At 44.2% G+C, this 23,245-nt stretch overlaps 1 protein-coding gene across 1 annotated transcript in view; it reads right to left on the minus strand.

Annotated features, from left to right (window-relative positions):
* The window catches only part of LOC109762585 (uncharacterized), a 44,960-nt gene that overhangs the window by 832 nt on the left and 20,883 nt on the right, over nt 1-23,245 (minus strand). The window contains exon 2 of the mRNA XM_020321451.4: nt 99-3,472. Within this exon, the coding sequence (XP_020177040.1) occupies nt 99-3,439 (3,341 nt within the window). The 5' untranslated portion in view covers nt 3,440-3,472. The remainder of the gene's footprint in view (nt 1-98; nt 3,473-23,245) is intronic.

Here is a 23,245-nt window from a genome sequence, read left to right on the forward strand (position 1 = left end):
AAAACGTTGTTATGCCCACTGAGATCATAAGAGACCTGATATTTCAACAGGCTAAAATTTAGCTATATTAAACTGACTAAAAGTGTATAGTGGCGTACCCAGGGTCCATGAACTTTGTCATATCAAGAGTATCCTGAAAGCTCACATGTTCTTCCAACTTGTCTGCTTTATCAGTGTGGGAATAGTCGAATCTCTTCAGCTGGATGGTTAGTATGGGTGCCGCCTTGGTAATGCGATATTGCACTGTTGCAGCTCTGTATATCTTCTCTTCCTCTTTCTGTTCTCTATGGCTCTCTTCCATTTGATTTGAGTTGCTATCAAGCATAGGTAGCTTTCCGTTGTTCTGATTCGGTGTTCTTGTTTGTTTGTCAGTTTGATGGCTGGATTCCCCCTTTTCATATGTTTTGTTCTCCGACTGTTCAGGTTGGCCATCATAGTCTGATGTATCTTCTTGGTTCAAAGATGCATTTCTAGAAGCAGCAGCAGCTGAACAGTGCATACAGTGCCAATCCTTGATCTCCCCAGTGGCATAGAAGTCCAAGCAGTCCTCGATTGATGCAGGCCTCTTTGGTGGTATTGCCAAACTGAGATCAAGGTACTCGCCACCACTGGTAACTGATGTGTGCTCACACTCTTTGCTAGAGACATGTTTAGCGACCTCGCTGTAGAAGAGTGACTCAACCATTGTATGTTCCTCATTGTTCAACCCATCTAGCAAGGAACCAAGCATGTTATTGCTATCTTCCATCACGCCAAGTTTGAAATCTGATTTCATTTTGCACATATATGAGAAGAATTTGTCTGGCATCAGCACACCTTCAGCACCACTTGTATTGGTTGTCATTCTGAAAAGCTTCTGCAGTTCCTCACCAAGGTCCCCTGTCAAAGCATCATGTCCTAACATCCTTGCGCGCAACTTATCAAGTGCAAGGAGACTCTGCAACACCGCATTGAAGTAACATGTGTTCCCGCCATTCCACATCCCTCTGACCACCACAATGTCATATAGACCTTCCACTAGCCATAAGTTGCTCTTCTCAATTCCACAATGCCATAGCAATGCCCAGAAATAGGTTATGAATTCCCCTCCTGACTCAAGGCACTTCTTGTGTACCTCTGCATTCCAAGTGGGGGCAATGTGTACTAGTAAATCTGCCCATACCCCGGACAAGATCTCCCAGCAATCTTTTTGAGACTCACCAATTAGTTGTTTTCCCAGCATTGCACCTAGTCGCACAACATCTTCCTTTCTCATGACGTCGTCAACATCTTTGGTGGCCTTTTCTGCTTCTTCCATCAGTTTGTCATACCTGCTCTTTAAGGAGTCACAGTTCTTAAGAATATCATCACGGGATCGTGTCACAGTTTCTTGTAAGACCATCTTGGGTACATTAAAGCTGTCGGGGATCACGTCAGGCTTTGAAACTAGCAAATATGCACAGTACCGAGACAAGCTATTCGCAGTGATGTACATATCATGGAGCTCATCAGGCAACCTCCCTGTTACTTTCTTCTTTTCCTCTGTCTTGTTGTCCACATCCAGGAGGTATGGTTTCGATGAGCAGCAACTTGTGAAGTACGACAAGATGAAGTTCAGGAACCCATGTTTGCTTAAGTCGACATCATGGCGTTGAGCAAGCTCCATCTCACAGAGGCTGGTTGCAATGTGCCACACAAGAATTACATGGGAGCACGTGGGCAGGTCGTAGCAGGCCCAACGATACCCCTTCCTTCGGTCACAGTCTGCACCAGACAGCGATATGATGGCCTTGGACAGAGAACGACCCCTAATGATGGTCTCTTCTTGATTTCTGTTAGGATTATCTGGCTGATCACGTACGATGCCAGGAGAGCTTAGCTTCTCTAGGCTCATGCGGAGCTTCTCCAATGCTGCCAGTGTGACACATTCTGGCACATCAATGGCGCTGTGGAGTGTTGCTCCATCGTCCTTCTTTGGCGACATTCCTATGGTTATGTAGTGGAGAAAATTCCAAATTCTTGGTTTGTTATCGTATGACTCCAGAAACACATACTGGTCAATATGTCCATGCCACAGCTTACTAGTTATCCTGGATTTGAAAAAGGATGATATTGTGCCTTCCATGCATCTGTTTCTAGTGCGCTCTTCCTTCCGTTGTGCATACATGCACACAAGGAGTAATCTAGTCCAGTTTGAGACTAAGTAGCTGACCATCTCCCAGATCTCTTTGAACAGCATAAAAATCATGAATACCCAGGTGATGATCATGTCAACATTGACCCCATGCACCACTCGAGCCCGATCATTCTTTGGGGGCTTATAGACCTTATGGATATCCACAGCAAGCCAGCAGACAACACCGAAGGTCACTGTGGAGAGAAGCAAATTTGAGAAGAGAGAAAGGAACCCACACCAAAACACCATAGGGTAGCGGGTGTTGAAGTAGTCGTTTACGAAAGAGAGTTGCAGCTCCATGATCCTGAAGGCACGGCTAGCGTTCTGCTCCTCAAGGATCTTATTCTTAACTAGCTTTCGGTTAATGTGGAAGAGTTTTTGTTGCAGTGTCACATCCTCTAGCCTGCACCGAAGCAATCTAGACAAGGCGAAGGCTAGAGAGAGATCCTTTTGATCATTCCCCTCATTGCTGTCCTGGTCTAACAGATGCCTGTAACATCCCCAGATCTTGTCTAGGGTGATCAGTGTTGATCTCCCTGGACGCGGACGACGACCACGCCTAGCTTTCTTGACATTCCGGGCAGTATCGATATACATGGCATACTGAGGCTTCTTGAATTTGATGCTCTGTTTGGTTTCTCCATAGACCAAGTATTTGTATCCTGCCATATTCTCTGGGTTGCACTCCTCAGGTTTCCAGTTGCTACTGTGAGAGCCGGCACGCATGTGCTCTGTAACGACCTCTGAACTCTTGCCATGCCAGACAGATTTGACTGTCAGACTATGCACATAGAATCTGTACCCGCTCTTCAGTATCTGCAGAGCCAAAAGCGACCATAGTGGAACTGCAAACCTTGAGTCGCTCGACAAGTTCAAGAAGGCTGATCCCAGAAGTTTCACCACGTTCCTCCACTCTATGAACCGTCGCCCATGTTGGTCATGAACACCATATCCAGAGATGAAATCGATGTTGTAACGGAAACTAACAAGCACGAGGCCCCAAACTGGGAACAGCTGATTCAACAGTCGATTCTTGAACTTCGCTGTTTGCATGGCCCCCAGCAGGTATACGACAATGGAGTCAGAGACGGCATCCAAGATGCTAAAGATAGTTGCCATCTTTGTGTTGTGGATGTTGCGACGAAAGACATCCATGATGAACATCACAAAGAACAAGAGTGTGACCAGGACTACAAGAATCTCAATCCGAAACAGGATGTATGTCTCCTTATTCAGCATGACGAAGAAGGATGCCACACCGTCGCGGATGTCTTGGATGCCCATCGTTTTCTTAGCTTGCTTGTGTTCGTTCCTATCCTGCAAGGCCCTTTCATCAGAGATATTCATTGTAAATAAAAATCTTTAGAAAAACGACTTCGAAAAATGTGGTGTTAGAAAGAATGGAGTATGTGCCTATGGGGGTTGGACAAATCACGTCCTTCTCTAAATTTTGTAGAAGTTGCGGCACTGTTTTGGTCAATTTGGCTGATTCGGAATGATACTATTTTTACAGTAAAAAAGTACGCTCCTGTATGTAAGTGTTGCTCTTACTCCTTCCATTCCAATGAATAAGTAGCACAAGTTTTTCAAAATTCAACTTTAACCATAAATTAGATCAATAATATATATTGTTGTGACTTTAAATTTATACCATTGAAAACTCATTTTCAATACGAAATCAACTGTATGATTGTTACCACATATAATTGGAGTTACTACAACGAGAGCATGAGGTAGTGGAGCTTGGAACCAAGAGGCTAGAGTGATTTGACAAAATGTTTACGGTTTTAGCGGCGTGCAAGTAGCAGGTTTATAAGTCCCCTTGTATTTTGAGTCAAATTTTAATCATAGATTTAACTAGAAAAAATATATTAAATATCATAAAAATGTATATCACTGGATTCATATTTAAAAGAAGTTTCAAACGATATTATTTAACATAAAACTTTTATGTTATTAGTTAAATTTATGGTCAAAGTTTGATACAGAATACGAGGGGGTCTAATAAACCTAGACAGAGGGAGTAGGCGCCAACGTTTTGGCTACCAAATCCCAACAAAATTCCGAAGGTGGGCGAGAAACGCGGATACCGCGGTAACCGCAAAATTCCGAGGAAAAACCGCTCGAATTTTTGAAACATAATTCGAATTCAAAATTTTCTGAGCTAGGAATATATTAGTTCGGAGCTCAAGAAGTTCGCAAAGTCGTTGTTGGTGCAGTGGCAGGTTTTCCCCGTCCGTCTTCAACGTGTATGAGGTCGTGGGTTCGACTCTCCTACTGTGTTTTTAAATTTTATTTATGAGTTGGTTTAGCAAAAAAAGAAATGGTGGGAGTACAGGTGTCGAACTAGCGACCTACCAGTGTGTGCGAGGGAGCGAGCTGGAACCCTAGCCACTGCCAGGGGAGGCCGATCTTCCAACGCCGCTCTCCGGCGGCTCCTCTCCGCCGGCGACCTCGGTCGTCGGTGGTGAGGGGGGCCGCCGGATCCACGCGTGTGGATCGTTTTTACTCTCGTAGTCTAGGTTTTTAGGTTGTTCATCGTCTTTGCTTCGGCGACGACGATGACAACGCTGAATAAAGATTCTTCGGATCCTTCCCTGACGAGGCCATCGGTCCTATGGTTGGGGATGGATTTGAAAACCAGTCTGTTCAAGCAAGGATGGCGTGGCGGCGGCGGCATCCTCGTGGTGGACCTATGTCCTCGGGCTCCGCCGTTGCGATGGCGTTTGCTCCAGCATCGGCGCGGAGCTTGGGAGGTAGTCCAGGAGCGGATGCAGATTGTGGTCTACATCGACGACATCTGGAAGACGGAGCATGTGTTGGGCTCGTGGTTCGTGGATGGCAGATATGGTTTCCTCCTTCTGCATTTTAGTCGTGGTGGGGTGCTAGATCTGGAGTTCGATGGCCCCGGTCTGATTCGTTCAACGGTAAGGGCTTCACTTTTGGTGAGCCACCTTGGAGGTCCGCAAAGCTGCATATCAGCGATGGAGCCGCGTCGAGCTCGGGTGAGAAGGTGATTCATCATTCTTTTCTTCGGTGGCTACTGTGGTGGTGCCGGAGGCAGGTGACGGGCGTTGGTGTCAAGCTCAGAGATGTTCTGCTATCTTTTCAGTTTTGTCATGTCGGTCTTTACTTGACTTGTACTTTGTTCTTTATGATATGAATGAGACACGTATTACCATGAAAAAAAAGAGGAAGCGAGCTCCATATTTACCACAGCTTGTTGATTTAGAAGAGTTTCTGCCATACACTGGTCTGGTGGTAATTTCTGCCATTCTTGACTTCACTATAGCCGTTCAAATTCAAAAAATTTAAAAAAAATTGACATTTTTTGCTCGGTACGCAGCTTTCTCGTGGGGTAGCGAGAAACGCGGATACCGGGCGGTATCCGAATTTTCCGCCCGGTACCCAAAACCTTGGTAGGCGCCATTCATCTGGCATGCCACACTTTTTGGATAGAATATCTTTTTTGTGACTGCAATAAACTTTGTAATGAGTATGCGCTATAGCCTATAAGTGGTCAGTGTAATAATGCCATCGTTTAAAAACAAGCAAAAACAAGACCATGAACAAAGTCCATGGAGCAATAATGGGGTAAGGAAAACTATAACCTAAGAGCATCTCTAGTAATGCCCCAAAAACTGAGCCCTGAGGATACCCGTGCTTTTCAACCTTAAAACAACCTCTAAAGCTAGTAATAGCCCATATTAATTCAGTACCAAGTGTTAGCTATTTTTTGCCCTTTTTGTGCATCAAGAAATGGTATTTTCTAGGGACAAAAAAATAGGAAAAATATACTTTGCACATATTCACATCACGACACCTTGGAGAGTGGGCAAGAGAGGGGTTTTGTGGGCCCCGCACTCCCACCCCAACGCCCCTGGGCTAGGACGTGTATGCCCCCTATCCACCCTCTCCGTCTTTTTTTCGTCCTACTGCCTTTATATACTTATTATTATGAAACCCTCGGAGGCATTTATCACTATTTTTTTCTGCCATCGCTTCATTGTGATCTGAGACAGTCCAGTCTAGAAGGTCTTTCCCGAAACTCTGGCGAAGCAGGAAATTGCTGCCGGAGCCTTCTTCACAAACTTTGATGCTTCGATGGCCATGTGCCAGTAGTCCTCCTTTAATATTCTGAAACACAACTCTGCTTAAACGTTTTATGTTCTTTAATATTCTGAAATCTTTTTACTTTTGCATACAAATTCTTTCCAATACATGATATATAATCCTTGTAACTAGCAAAGCTCCCGAGGTTGAAACCTTCACTAGACAAGTTGGGACAAAGATAAAATTTTCTTAGTTAAGTGCAGGGCTAATCACTGACTCGTAGGAGAACCTGTGGATTGATAACCTTGGTTCTCACCTAGGGAGAATTCCTCGCTTACTACAAACCCTCACTTTGGGGCCCAACGGGATTTTCGATGGAACATAAGAATCAGGAATATCTGTAGCAGTGTGGCAACATCAATATGCTCGCGAACCAACCTGTGGTTGGATGGTTAGAGGGACAGTGGTATTCCCAGCCCACCAGGGTTCAAGTCCTGGTGCTCGCATTATTCCTGGATTTATTTCAGGATTTCCGATGGTGCGCTTTCAGTGGGAGGAGACGTTCCCGTCGATGACGAGACGCCTACGGTGACTTCGTAAATCTCAAGATGATATGCCGGCTCAGTCTCTCGAAGGTGCTCATAGGGGTAGGGTGTGCGTGTGTGTGTTCATAAGGATGAGTGTATGCTCGTATGTATGAGCGCTTTATGTACTGTGTTAAAAAAACATCAATATGCTCGTGCCACCTACCTAGATCAGTATGAGCGCTTTATGTACTGTGTTAAAAAATCATCAATATGCTCGTGCCACCTACCTAGATCAGTGGCAGAACAAGATGAGATCTCTTAGGTGAAAATTTGGATGGCATAGAAACATTGAAGTTGAATACATGAGACAAAAGAAAAAAATTATTTGCTAAATGTGATAGACTAGAGAAGTTGAGTGAGTCACATGGAAGTCATGCCCTGGCTAGTGACTTTGGGAAAGTTTCTTGCGAGCATTGCTTTCACGAGGCAAACGAGATAGCAGACTATTTAGCTAAGCTTTGTTTTAGTTCTAGATCCATTTCCATCTGGGAGTGTACCCCACCCGACTCTATTTCGCATATGCTTGTAAATGACTTATCTATCATTTGAGAAATGAAGTTATAAGGATAAAGGCTACTGGTGAGGTGAGACCTTGTCTCTTTGAGCGATCCTCTGGATTGAAAATTAACTTCCATAAAAAAGAGGTCTTCTATATGGGGCATTCGTAAGAGAAGGCACAGTTGTTTTAGGAGATTGTGCCTTGTAAAGGGGGAGGGTTTCCTAGCAAGTATTTAGACATCCCGATTGACCACAAAAGAATAAGCATAAAAGATTGGGCCCCTTCTATTGAGAAGATGGAAAAAAGAGTTAGTCATTGGCAATGGAAACATCTATCAACTACTGACGACTCATCAATTCTTCTCTCACTAGCATCCCGCCCTACATGTTGTCTTCTTTAGAAGCACAAAAGGGATCATGACAGTGCCATGTACACAGGGTACCCTAGGCGACCTGAACTCCGCCCAAGAGGTAGGAGGCGCATGTATTTGGTGAGTACCCTAGGAATCTTGGAGGATTCCCTGTTCGGCGGCAACTGACCAAGATCCTTGTAAACCCTAGCTTTGTTCCCATATGTAAGCAAGGCTAGGGCTAGATCATAGATCATCTAATCTCGACACACCTACATGATCCTTGTGATCTCGCAATTGTACGCCATAATATAGCTCTCATACTGCTTACCTCCATCAATACATTCAAGCATGAGTAGGGGTTACCACGTAGTGAGAGCCTGAACTTGGGTAATCACCACGTATAAATCCCCTTCCGTACGGGATATGCGCCACACAACTTTGAGATTACTGCCACTATGATGAACATGGCGTGCCAAGAACGGGCTATGCTGACTAGAGATCAGATCCAGAAGGGACCAAATTTCATCACTGACGTCTGCTCTCTGATACGTCTCAAATGTATCTATAATTTTGTTATGTTCATGCTACATTTATATCATTTACACATACTCTTATCACCCTTTATATTATTTTTATTGGATTACCATATTAATGCAGTGTCAAAGCCAAGTTGTTGTTTTCCATTGTTTTTGATGCAATAGAGAAATCAATTTTTCAGGGACAAACAAATCGAGGATTATTTCTGTACCACAGGTTCCCAATGGCCGCAGGGGGATGCTAGGCCTCCACGTGGCTTCCTTTCGCGACCTATGGCCTGATCACGAGTCCCTGCCATGTGCACTACTCGAAAAAGGCTTATAGATTGGCTCAAATTAGTAGCGGGCAATGGTCACGAAACCCCCACTTTTTTTTGAAAAGTAGTAATGACGGGTAAATGTAATTTCCCACCAATGCTTTTTGCACAGCAGCGACAGGCCAACATTACTATCCGCCACTCGTAAACTCTAACAAATTCGTCCGCGGGACGGATGAAAACATCAGTAGCAGGGACCTAAGAAGAGAGCACCACTGATTTTCATGCACCAGCGACGAAAAATAGGCCCACCAAAACGATATTCCGGCAACCCGAGCCAAAAAGCCAAAATAAAAATTCCAAAAGTTTGCAGTGGCGGGCGGTTTGATCTGAAGTCCGGAAATTCTTGAAAAAACAAATTTACTAAACCCAAAGTAATCTCAAATTTTAGCATGGGGCTTCTAATCGTGTATATTAATCATGGAAAAAGTTTGAAGTTGAAATAATGTAAAAAATTAATTTGTGTGTGGCAAGCAGCGGTTTCCGTTAGAAAGGCCGATACTTCGTCCGAGAGTGTTCAATTTATACATGAAGTGTATCAAGTTTTTGCCGCAACACTCAAATTTTTACCACACCCAGCAAGGGTCCTATGAAGACACCATGCCATGTTTCATCCATTTCAAAGCTCGTTTGCACTGCATGTTGAACGGAATTGCATTTTGATCTTTTTAGTGGCCGGTAAATAAATTAATACCTCAAAAATAGCAAACCAACTCAAAAAGTGCTCAAATTTGAGCATGGGCTTTCAATAGTGTTTATTAATCATGTAAAATAATGAATTTCAAATGATGTATAAAAATTAATTTTTGTGTGGCATGCGGCAATTCATTTTTTGTGTGGCGGGCGGCAGTTTTCGTTCAAAAGGTTGACATTTCGCCGGAGAGCGTTCAGTTCGTACGTGAAGTGCATCATGTTTTTTCCGCAACGCTATCAAATTTTTACCACACCTACAAGGGTCTTATGAAGACACCATGCCAAGCTTCATCCTTTCGGAGCTCCTTTGCATGATACGTTCAACCAAATTGTGTCATGCTCTTTTTACTGGCCGGTAAATCAGTTAATGCTTCGAAAATAGCAAACTAACTAAAAAATTGCTTTAACTTTAGAATGGGGGCAATGGTATGTATTATTCATAGAACTAGTTTTAAGTTGAAATCAAGTAAAAAAATATTTTTTTGGGTGGCACGCGACAGTTTCCTTTCGAATGGTGATACTTTGCTAGAGAGTGGCCAGTTTGCATATGAAGTGCGTCAAATTTTTTCGTAATGCTGAATGCCAAGTTCATCTATTTCAGAACTTGTTTGCACGGTGTGCTGAATGGAACTGCGTTAGACCTTTTTAGTGACTGGTAAATCAGTTAATGCTTCGAAAATAGCAAACCAAATAAAAAATGCTCAAATTTGAGCATGTGGCTTTCAATAGTGTGTATTAATCATGCAAAAAGATTGAAGTTGAATTGGTGTATAGAAATTAATTTGTGTGTGGCAGGTGGTGATTTCCATTCCAAAGGTTGATACTTCGCCAGTTCGTACACGAAGGGCATCAAATTTTTACTGTAACACTCTTAAATTTTTACCACACTGTACACTGGTCCATGAAGACACCATGTCATGTTTCATCCCTTTCGGAGCTCCTGTGCATGGTATGTTTAATGGAATTGTGTTCTGCTCTTTTTAGTGGCTAGAAAATTAGTTAATGCTTCGAAAATAGCAAACCAACTAAAAAAGTGCTCAAATTTTAGCACAGGGCTTCGAATGGTGTGTATTATTCATAGAAAAGTTTAATGTTGAAATCATGTAAAAAGATGAGGTGTGCGCTATTTTGAATAAAAAATGCAGAAAGGTATGTGGCGGCTAGTTAGTAGCGCCCGCCAGAGCTAAACTTTGTGGTGGTGGGTCGTGTGTGCCGCCTGGCACGTGACACAGGAGGAGGCGGCCCAAGGAGCACCAACGAGACCGGAGGCCCAGCAGCCGCTTCCCACCTAGCCAGTACTTAAGCAGGAGGCTCAACTCAAAAAAAAAAACTTAAGAAGGAGGCGGGAGCATTGGAGGAGGCAGAAACGAGACGATTCTGGCGGCGGCTATCTCTTTCTCGATTCCCCTTTCCCCTTTGGCTTAGAACCCTAGCTACCTATCAAAATTCGTGTAATCGAACCCTCCTATACCAAGATCGAACCCAGAGCGTAACAGTTCGTAATCGGAGCCTTTTCCCCACCACTGCCATCTCGTTGGCACAAGTTGGCTGGTCGATTTCCTTCGATTATCCAGACGAGGCGCGACAAGGCGGCCACGATGGAGGAGCAGATCAAGGCCATGGCGGACCTGATGGCGGCCATCTCGGCGATGTCGACAAAGATCGACGAAATTCACCCTATGGTACTCGATTTCTTGGGGTGGAAGCCGGCGATCGAGCAGTCGGTTGACGAGCTCCGCGCGGAGGTGGGCGATCTGCAGGCGCTGCTGCAGGACAAGGGCAAGAGCACAGAGGGTGCGCCGGTAGCTCCACTCCCGAAACATCCACCACCCCACCACTACCACTCTGGCTACTGGATCTGTCGCCCCTGATCCCTCATGTGACGGAGGCGAGCCTCGTGCGGCCGACAAAGGGGCCGTAAACATATGGTGGCGACAACCACGTGGCAGTTGGCCACGGCAGGACTAGAGATCACCGGGGGATGTCACCGGGGCACAAATCCCCGCAGGCTCCTCCGATCATGGGTACGTTCGTTTCCCATCCACAATTTGGAGAGAGTTCATTCATGGGGAAGCGTGGTTTTGGTTTTTCTCGCTACGCCATGCCACCGCATCCGGAATTCCCTCTGTTCGACAGGGATGGACCACACGCATGGTGTCTGAAGTGTGAAGCATATTTTCGTGTGTGTTCCTTGAGTCTGGATACATGGGTGAGCTGCGTCACGATGTATTTCATTAGGGGGCGATGTCATGGTTACAACCCGGCCCAGATCTGGGGAGCGTGAAACAGAAGAGAACAAAGAGGGAGATCCAATCTCGGAGGGACTCTCGCCCCTCCACCGCCATGGAGGCCATGGACCAAAGGGGGAACTCTCCTCCCATCTAGGGGGGGGAGGCCAAGGAAGAAGAAGAAGGAGGGGGGCTCTCTCACCCTCTCTCCCGATGGCGTCGGAACGCCGCCGGGGCAATCATTGTGTGACGGTGATCTACTCCAACAACTCCGTCATCTTCACCAACATCTCCATCACCTTCCCCCATCTATATTCAGCGGTCCACTCTCCTACAACCCGCTGTACCCTCTACTTGAATATGGTGCTTTATGCTTCATATTTTTATGATATGTTGACATCCTATGATGTATGAGTAGATTTTTATTGTCGTACCGGTAATTGGTGAATTGCTATGGTTGGTTTAATTTGCTTGTGGTTATGTTGCTGTCCTTTGGTTCCCATTCTATGAGCGTGCATGTGGATCACACCATAGGGTTAGTTGTATCTTGATAGGACTATGCATTGGAGGGCAAGGGTGACAGCAGCTTCTGCCTACCATAGAAATTGATGCATACGTGATTGAAGGGGGCCAATATATATCTTAATGCTATGGTTGGGTTTTACCTTAATGAATGTTAGTAGTTGCGGATGCTTGCTAATAGTTCAAATCATAAGTGCATAGAATATTGTAAGTGCATCTAGTGCCCCTTAGTGATTTTGGTGTATTGAAGACTTATAGGTTAAGGGACTAATGTCTTTATGAGTGCACACAGGTCTATAAGTCTATGAGGAGTTTGATATTTACAGAGAAAGTCGACCCCTAAAAATGAAGTTCTTCGACTGAAGACTTTGGATTTCTGAAGACTTTCTGAAGACTTTGAAAGTGAAGAAATTGATGTGACCTTGAAGACTTGGTATTCATTTGAGGGACATGAAGTGTGAAGAATTTTGTGTTCGTAGTTTCATTTTCCCTTTCTTGAGTCATAGGAAACACCGTACTGTTAAAGGGGGTCGAGGAAATACTAAGGAAAAAATTTCATGTGATGCTCAACTCAAAATCCTACACCTACCAATCCCTTCGAGTGAAGCCATTGGAAATCTCATACAGTTCAGTCATATTCTTCAGTGACAGAGACGAAGTTCTTCTGGTCTCTGAGGAATTTGTTCTGACTGAGGAGTTAGGAATTCGCCAGTGCGGATTTCCTACACAGTGAGGAACATGATAGCCCTGAGGAATTTGATACTCAAATTTCCGACCGTTGTTGTGCTATGCGCAAGCTGTCCCAAAATATCTACCCACCTAACGGTCATATCATTGAAGGGCATTTATGTCTTATCATGTCGGGCTGCTCCCTAGGCTATAAATAGCCGCCCCCTACAACCACTAGCTGGTTGGCTGCTCCGAGAGAAACTGACATTTGTCATTTGAGAGCATCCCATCCTCCGAGGACTTTGAGCGAAAATCATCAAGTGAGGAAAAACCCAAACCCAAACACCGACAAACCCAAAGTGATTGAGCATCACTGAAGAGATTGATCCTGCGTGGATCCGACGCTTGTTACCTTTGAAGACTGTGCTTCTTCCAGACGGTTAGGCGTCATGGTCTAGGGCATCCAAGAGGAATTGTGGATCGCCGAGTGACCGAGTTTGTGAAGGTTCGGAAGTCACCTGAAGACTTACCTTTGAAGTCACGAGTGATTGGGCGAGGTCTGTGTGACCTTAGCTCAAGGAGAATACGGTGAGGACTAGGTGTCCTGGACTATGTGTTCAGGACTGGGTGTCCGGGACTGTGTGTCCTCAGGTTTAAATACCTAGCCGCTCCAACCAGATGTACAACCGAGACAGCAGTTGGAACTGGTCTACCAAATCATTGTCTTCACCGAGTTTACTAGTTCTATTTCCTCAACTCTTTCATTTCCTCATTACTGTGTTGTGTGCTTGTCATATCTGTGTTTGAAGACTTTGACTGAAGACTTTCTCAATTTCCTCAGTTCAATTTCTTCAGTCTGTTTGTCTTCATCCTGTGTTATCCCGTGTTTACGCTTTCTGTACTCTGTGCATGTCTTCATTTCATCATGATGACCATGCTTGTGTTATGCTATGCATACTTTTGAGTACTTATTCCGCTGCAAGTAGTTCTTCGCTAAGGAATTTCCTCACCCGCAAATTTCTCAGTGAAGAATTCATAAAAATCGCCTATTCACCCCCCCTCTAGTCGATATAACGCACTTTCAATTGGTATCAGATCAAGGTACTCCCTTGTTCTGTGTGATTTTGGTTTAACCGCCTAGAGTTTTAGTTATGTCGACCGCAGGTATGATCAAGGTCTCTACTGGGTGTCCTACCTTCGATGGGACGGACTACCCCTACTGGAAGAATAAGATGCGAATGCATCTTGAGGCAATTGATAACGATCTCTGGTATGTTGTGGAAAATGGTATTCCCTCTGTCTCACCCTCACTGAACGCTACCGATGTGAAGAGATTCAAGCAACTCGATTCTCAAGCGAAGAATATCATATGTGGCCATCTGAGCAAAGGACATTATGGAAGAGTGAGTGCTTTGAAAACTGCTAAGCTTATCTGGGATAGGCTGTCCAAAGTGAATGAAGGAGTCTCAACTCTGCGTGACTCTTGAGTTGATGTTCTTCACAATCTCTTCCACCGCTTCAAAAGACTCGACAATGAAAATGTTCAACAAACCTTCGATCGCCTCACTGACATCTCAAATGAGCTTCAAGCGCTTGGTGCCACTGACATCACCGACCATGAGGTGGTGAAGAAATTGTTGAGATTGCTTGATTCCTCATTTGATACTCTGGCATTGATGATACAAGAACGTGTTGATTACAAGTCACTTGATCCCGCTGATATCCTCGAAAGGCTAAATACTCATGAGTTCCAGCTTGCTGAAAAGGGAGACCTCTATGGTTCGAGCTATGGCAGATCACGTGCACTGAAGGCCAAGGCAGTTTCTGAGTCTGAAGATGAAGAGTCTGGCAGCAGCCTTGGTGATCCTGAAGAACTGAGCCAGGAACTAGCACTGCTCGTGAAGAAATTTCAGAAGTTCTCAAGACATGGTCGCTTTGGAAGATCCTCAAGGAGTAATGATTCCTCATCCAGTGACTACAAGAAGAGGCTTTGTCACAAATGCAAGAAACCTGGACACTACATTCAAGATTGTCCTCAGTGGGAAAAGGAATCAAAGAAGAAGAAATACAAGGATTATAGTTCTGATGATGCGAAGAAAAAGAAGAAATCCTCAAAATCTTCATCATCAAAATCCTCAAAGTCTTCATCTCACAAGAAGAGCAGCTCCAAGAAGGCTCGGGCATTCATTGGCAAGGAAATGGACTCTGAAGCTGAATCTGAGGAACATGAGGAAGAGGAGGCATCTGAGGAGTCCAAGTCTGGAGTAGCAAGTCTAGCGCTCGCTACTGCATTCGTCAGCAAGTCTATCTTCAACTCTGAAGAAAATGGCTTCACCAACACGGCTGATGAAGGCAATGATGACTACGCTCCCACCTATTGCCTTATGGCAAAGGGTGCCAAGGTACTCAAATATACCTCCTCTGAATCTAGTGAGAATGAATCTGATGAAAATCTCAAGCCCAGCTACTCTAAACTTGCTAAGATTGCTGTGAAACAACAAAGGGATTTTGAAAAGGTTCAAATATGCTAGACAAAAGTGATGATATGTTGGGTGAAGAAATGGATCGCACTAAAACCTTGACTGAAAATCTCCAAAGACTTCAGACTAGGTTTGACAACCTTCAAGGTCATCATAACACTCTCTTATCTGATCATGAGAAGCTTTCTTATGAATTTCTTCAAAGAAAGCAAGATCTTGAGAAGCTAAGAGTGAGTTATGAAGATCTTCAGAAGGAGCGCGATTCATTACTTGCTCAACAAATCAGCGCTGCTCAGGAAGAATTTGTTCCTCCATGTTTGAAATGCATTGAACGTGAATCTGTTAATTCTTCACCTGAATGTTCAAATGCTTCAAATGCTACAAATTCTTCAACTGTCTCTGCTCTCACTAATTCCTCATCTAAGGACATTGCTAGTTTCACTGACGATGCAGGGCTGAAGGAATTGTACATGCCAGGCATGTACAAAAGCCTCAAAGGGCATCGGACTATTTGTGATGTGCTTAAAAAGCAGATCCTCAACAGGAACCCTAGGAAAGAGGGTATTGCCTTTGAGAGGAAACTCAATGCTGATGGTACATATTAGAAGCCTGAGCAGTACCCCAAAACCTCATGGGTTGCTGCAAAGGGACCTCCAGTTGATCCATCTAATTTATCTAGCTTTACATGTGAATCTTCTCATTCTTCTGATGAGTCATTTGACTCCAACTATAAACTGTTTAAAAATCAGAATTGTGAAGTATTTGCTAGATATGTTGGCACTAACTGCAGGAACGGTTCTCCTATGAAGAAAATCTGGGTTCCCAAAAGGTGCCTTGAAAGTCTTCAGGTGAATGTCCTCATGACACCACCTGTGAAGAATAGGAACCCCCAATCAAATTCTTCATATGGACCAAATTCTTCATATGGATCCAAGTCCTCATACGGATCGAATTCCTCACGTGGATCATATTCCTCAAAAGGATCAAAGTCCTCATATGAACATCATCGTGCTAACAACTCTGTTTCGCAGGGAAGAGCTAAGGGCTATGAATATGAGCATTATTCTTCTAATCATTATGTTCATAAGTCCTCGAAGAATTTCTCTGCTTATTCATATGCTTACCCTAACTCCTCTTATGTGAAACGAAATGGATTGGCTTCTATGCCACCTTTCTCGTATGGAGCTCGCAGAGTGATGAACTCTTTGCCACCCCTTCAGATGTGGGTGGTGAAGAAAAAGAACTAATCTTTTATGCAGGGTCAGGTCTCCAGACGTACTTTAACGTCTGAAGAATTTGCTGGAGACCTGAAAAGTGCCTGAAAGGACGCAGGCTAATCATGAAGAAATGAACTTTCATTTCTCACGTCCTCATACTGTTTTTAACTATTGCATTGCTTGATGAAATTGGTCTGATGAATTGTGATGTCATATTCTTCACTGATGAAGTATATGAAGTTCGTAAGCTGCACTAATTCATCTGCAGGATGATCAACCCAAAGCCACTGAGTGGGTCCTCGATAGTGGATGTACAAATCACATGACTGGTGACAAGAATCTATTGATGGATGCTCCCTTATCACCATTGCATCTGAAGCATATCATCTTCGCTGACAAAGGCAAAAGTCAGGTATTGGGTCTAGGTAAGGTTGCGATCACAAAGGATCGACACATGGACAAAGTCATGCTTGTCGAGTCCTTAGGATACAACCTCATGTCTGTCTCAATGCTTTGTGATCTTGATATGGTTGTTGTCTTTGGAAAGTATCGTTGTGTTGTGGTTATGGAAGCTGACAATTCCAAAGTCTTCGAAGGCTTTAGGAGAGGAGACTTGTATATTGCTGATTTCTCAACAGGACCGCAACCAGCCGTGTGCCTACTTGCAAAAGCTTCAGAAGGCTGGCTATGGCATCGACGACTTGGTCATGCAGGCATGAGGAATTTGCACACGCTTGGGAAGAAGAAGCATGTCATGGGCATTGAGAATGTCAAATTCCTCAACGATCACTTGTGTGGAGCTTGTGAAGCTGGAAAGATGACCAAGGGTAAGCATCCAGCGAAGACTATCATGACCACTACTCGACCATTTGAATTGCTTCATATGGATCTCTTCAGTCCTAACCATTACTCAGCAGTCACAAATGACGCATCTCTCTATGGCTTTATTATTGTTGATGATTACTCTCGATACACATGGGTACAGTGTTACAAACATGAAGTGCAGGAAGTCTTCAAACGATTTTCCTCGAGGGCTTCAACCAACTTTGGTGTGAAGATCAAGCACATCAGAAGTAACAATGGAACTAAGTTCAAGAATTCTGGTCTTGATGACTATCTTGATGAACTTGGTATTACTCATGAGTTATCTGCTCCTTACACTCCTCAGCAGAATGGCGTCATGGAGCGCAAGAACAAAACTCTTGTTGAGATGGCTCGCACTATGCTTGATGAGTACAAGACGCCTCGTCACTTCTGGATCGAGGCAATTTATACTGCGTGCCACATCATCAACAGGGTATATCTTCACAAATTCTTCAAGAAGCCTGCCTATGAACTCCTCACTGACAAGAAACCCAATGTGAGTTATTTCAAAGTCTTCGATGCTAAATGTTGGATTAGAGATCCTCATCACAATGCTAAATTTGCATCGAAAGCACATGACGGTTTTATGCTTGGTTACGGAAAGGACTCGCACACCTACAGAGTCTTCAACAACGTTCTTCACAAGGTTGTTGAAACTGTAGATGTGTGGTTCGATGAAACTAATGGCTCGCAAAGAGAGCACCTACCCTCTGTGATAGATGAACCAGCACCTGAGGAAACTATCAAGTTCAAGGCTACCGAGGATGTCATTCCTACCAAAGAATCTGCTGAAGAATTCATTCCAGAACGTGAAGAACGTCGAGCTAATGCACCTGAAGAAAATGCTGAAGAAAATGGTGCTGAAGAAAATGCTGATCAAATTCCTCGACGACAACCTGCTCATCCTCGCGTTGCACAAGAAGTGCAAGTTGAAAAGATCATCGATGAAATTGAAGCACCAGGTCCTCTCACACGCTCAAAAGCTTCACATTTATCTAACTTTTGTGGGCACTATGCTTTTGTCTCTATCACAGAGCCCACTAAGGTAGATGAAGCATTTCTGGAGCCTGAGTGGATTCAGGCCATGCAAGAAGAATTACATCAATTCAAACTCAACAACGTCTGGGAACTGGTTAAACGTCCAGATCCTCGCAAGCACAATATTATTGGCACAAAGTGGATCTACCGCAACAAGCAAGATGGAAATGGCCTTGTGGTGAGGAATAAGGCACGGCTTGTAGCTCAAGGCTACACACAGGTTGAAGGAATTGATTTCGATGAAACTTTTGCACCTGTTGCTAGACTTGAAGCTATTCGCATATTACTTGCTTATGCTAACCATCATGATATCACTTTATATCAAATAGATGTGAAAAGTGCATTCCTCAATGGTAAGCTTGAGGAAGAAGTATATGTTGCCCAACCCCCAGGTTTTGAAGATCCAAAGCATCCTGACAAAAGTCTTCAGACTCAATAAGGCCCTCTATGGCCTCAAGCAGGCCCCTCGGGCATGGTATGATACTTTGAAGGAATTCCCCATGAAGAAAGGCTTCAAACCCGGTTCACTCGACCCTACTCTTTTCACTAAATCTTATGATGGTGAATTGTTTGTGTGCCAAATATATGTTGATGATATTATCTTTGGCTGTACTGACCAACGTTATAGTGATGAACTTGCCTATATGATGAGTGAAGAATATCAAATGTCTATGATGGGAGAGTTGAAATTCTTCTTAGGTCTTCAAATTCGTCAACAGCACAATGGCATATTCATATCTCAGGAGAAATACCTCAAGGATGTACTGAGGAAATTCGGCATGCAAGATTGCAAAGGCGTCAAAATTCCGATGCCCACAAATGGTCATCTGTGCACTGATGAAAATGGTATTGACTGCGATCAAAAGGTATACCGCTCCATGATTGGTTCTTTATTGTATTTATGTGCATCTAGGCCAGATATTATGCTTAATGTTTGCATGTGTGCCCGATTTCAAGCTACACCGAAGGAATCACACCATAAGGCTGTGAAACATATTCTTCGATGTCTAGCTCACACACCAACACTTGGATTATGGTACCCCAAGGGCTCGACTTTTGATCTCATTGGATATTCTGACTCTGACTATGCTGGTGATCGTGTGGACCGCAAGTCAACATCTGGTACATGTCATTTCCTCGGACGATCTTTGGTCTGTTGGTCCTCGAAGAAACAGAATTACGTATCACTGTCTACTGCTGAAGCTGAGTACATTGCTGCTGGTTCTTGCTGTGCTCAATTGCTGTGGATGAAGCAAACTCTCAAGGACTACGGCGTCAACGTGAAGAATGTGCCTCTCTTCTGTGACAATGAGAGTGCCATCAAGCTTGCTCACAACCCAGTTCAGCACTCGAAGACAAAGCACATTCAGATTCGTCATCATTTTCTTCGCGATCATGTGTTGAAGGGTGACATTTCAATTGAGCATGTGAAGACTGAAGAACAACTAGCCGATATCTTCACAAAGCCCTTGGATGAGAAGATATTTAGCAAGTTGCGGTGTGAGCTAAATATCCTAGAATCTTCGAATGTTCTTTGAAAAGGACACTCATCCTAACACTTACGCAAAATTGATGACTTAGATGTGCAACACATGAAGAAACGTTTTTCTTCAATCAATGAAGAATAACACTCTAAGTGTGAAGAAATTAATGAAGAATTTGATTCTCAGAGCCCTACGACAATTGTACGCGGTGTCTGAAATCATCATTCTTATACGGTGGGTCACGTCACCACAAAAGTTGAAAATCTTCAATTTGAGTTTTTCCTCAGTTTTTGAAATTCCTCAGTTGTTCATGTTCTTCAACTTTTGCATTGTCTTCACCTTCTCCGTCGTTTTTCTTCATTGGCTATATATATATATATATATATATGAGTTTATGTCCTCTACAACATTCACTTATGGCTAATTCTTCAAGTTGATTTTTCTACTAAGTGAATGTGATCGGACCCTTCCCCCTCTATGCTAAACTCAACCCAATCTATTCACAAATTCTTCGTGTGCGTTCTATTTGAAACTCGTTCAAAATCTTCACTGTGTTCTTGTCAGCTGAAGAATTTGCGAACGGAACTTTTAACTTATCTTATCCAAATTTTTGGCTTTGCGGCTCAAACCGTTCCGCATCCCACGAAATACTTATCTATTCACCCACGATCTAACACGATCTCCACTTGTCAGTACGTGGGTGACACATGTCAAGCGAATGAGAAGGGTCAGGCGCACGTTCGTCCAATTTCTTCGGGCGAACAGTTTTTCACCGTGGCTATAAATACCCCCTCTCCCCTTCCTCACTTCCTTTACTCCGCTCGACCTCTCTCCAGCTCGAGCTTCTCAAACCCTAGCGCCGCCGCTACTTCATCGTCGCCGGTGAGGAAGAGCTTCACTGCCTCGACCTCGTCGCCGCCGTACTCGCGTCGGCCGCGGAAATCTTCACTCTGCCGCCGCCGCAGCTATCTTCCTTCGCCGAGTTAGGGCGTGGAAGATCTGCACAGACGAACTTCTCATCTCTACCTCACAGTTCGTCGTGTTCTTCGTTCAGGGTAATTAAAAGTTACTTTTACTGCCCTCCTTGATTCAAATGATTTCTACAAAATCTTCAAAGGTGTTTATTCTTCAAATTCTTCACACACTAAACACCTCACATGGCATCTGTTCTTGATTCGTTTCTCTAAGCAATAATTTTTCTTCAAGATTCATCACTTGTGTGGATCTTCGATCTATACAACTCTGGAACCTAAGACAAAGAACGCTTAGTGAAATTCTTCAAGACTCATCTGGTCAAATTCCTCAAACTTGTTCTTTTTGAAAAATCTTCTGAGAACGCATATGACCTCTTCAACTTCCTCGCAACTATACTCTATTCACAGGTACTCATGTCCGCTGCTGAATCACTAGGTTCTCATCAACTTAACTCATTTGCAGCGTTCCTCAAAGAAAGGTTGCATACTTCTTCAGAGAATTCAATTGTTCAAATTCCTCATATGAAGAAAATGGCTGATGGAAAGAAGCCACAGAAAGGAGGAAAGAGGCCTGAGATCAACACTACATTTGAAATCCCTGAGGACATCTATGCTGGGTACTGCACACCCCCTGAGGAAGATAAAAATCAGCGCAAGGTGCGCATTCAGAAGATAGAGAGGAGATGGGCAAGAGAGTGGAGGGAGTACAGATATGTGACTCCCAAGTACATGAAGAAATTCGCACTCAATCCTCCATGCTCTAGACCTCCGTTGGCACCTAGCCAAGAAGCTGATCTCACCAGCCTCAAGCGTGGTGAAGATTATCGTGATGAATGGGCCAAGCGCCAGGCCAAGCTGGCTAAACAAGCTAGAGAAGCAGTGAGGAAATTCAATGAAGACTCTGCTGCTGGTGCTGCCGCTGAGGTCTCTGTCAAGTCGAAGAAATCGATGGCCAAGAAGCCTGCGCGTAAGCCAAGTGCTTCACCGTCATTGTCCTCACGGCCAATTCCTCACGCTGCTCCTGCTCCTCCAAAGTCCTCAGCTGCTCCGACCAAATCCTCAGCACATGTGCATCTTGCCACGTGCCAAAGGACTACAGGCATCTCTATTGCCTCAGGAGCTTCAGCTAGTTCCTCAGCTGCACCAAATTCTTCAACGGGACCCTCTCTGCTGAAGACAAAGACCACTACTGGACGAGGCTCTCGCCCAAGTCCTCACAAGAAGCAGGTCGCCTTCCAAGTGTCGTCTAAAGAAGACGCAGCTGATGATGAAGAACTTGCTAAAATCATCAGAGATAGGCAAGTCAGGGCCGCTAGAGCCAAGGGCGGAAATGTGCCTCTGCTTTTGGATCCAAAGTTGATCCTCGATTACATTGATCTCTGGCACAAGGACCCAAACACTCCTATGCCTGACTTCAAGCTGACTCCTGGCCAAAGTCATATGCTGACTGCCTTCATCCAAGAAGAGAAATGGAAATTTGAGAAGGCCAGGCAGCTCAAGAAAGCGCAGTACAGGAAGGAGAAATTCCTGAAGAACAACGTTGTCTCTATGACAACTGATGAACTTGTGAAGATCCAGTCTGAAATCAAAGTCCTCAGCGATGATTTCAATGCTTACTATGCTGATTGGAAAGGAGCCAAGGTCAGGTTTGTTAAACTGACTGAGAAGTTCACCTCCAATGTTGCAGCCCCATTGCAACAAGAAATTCCTCAGACTGCAGCATCTGCTCAGCGAGCTGAAGAACATGCCAGCACCGCTGATGACATTCAGGCTGTTGAAGAAAATGTGAGTTCCAGGGCTGATGACTGCATTCCAGCTGCTGATGAAATTGCCAGGGCATCCACTAGTGGTGCGCCTGAAGAAAATGAAGAGGTCAGGGCAACTGCATCAGTTGTGCCTGAAGAAAATCAACCACATTCCTCTGCTCCTCCTGCGCCTACCCCAACTCCAATTCTTCCATCTGCATCAGATGTGAAGAAGACCAAGGCTGCAGAGCGTGCAGCAGTGAAGATAAGGAAAGCATCAGCTCCTTCAGATTCTTCAGCACCGAAGAAGATGAAGAAATTGACAAGCTCATTTGCTAATCCAATTGATGTTGTTCCTGTTTCCTCCATTCCATCAAAGGAAATCGTCCCTTTTGATGAAGAATATGTGATCCCTAGCGGATCTGATGAAGAAAATCCTTCTGCTGCTTCGTCAGAGCAGATGGATGAAGAAATTGAAGTGGATAAAATCCCTTCAACCCCCACAGTTTCCTCGCCTATGCCTCAGTTTACTGCTGAAGAGGCCGGCGTTGAAGAAATAGAAGATGAAGACGTGGACATTGGTTGTACCACACCAGTGATGAATGATGACTTTTGGAAAAGGCAGCACCCCAACTCTACACTCTTCACACCATTGCAACAAATTCATCAGTCCCCAGCAACTACAGTTCAAATGGGATCTGATGAAGCTCATGAAGAAATTCCAGCCACTAGTGCTGAAGAAAATGAAAATGAAGAATTGAAGACCCAGGTTGCCACTGAAGAAAAACCAGAAATTCCTCAGCCTGAAGAACCTGAGATTGCGATTCCTGAG

This window comes from Aegilops tauschii, chromosome 1 (genome assembly GCF_002575655.3).
Source record: "Aegilops tauschii subsp. strangulata cultivar AL8/78 chromosome 1, Aet v6.0, whole genome shotgun sequence".
Lineage (NCBI taxonomy): Eukaryota > Viridiplantae > Streptophyta > Magnoliopsida > Poales > Poaceae > Aegilops > Aegilops tauschii.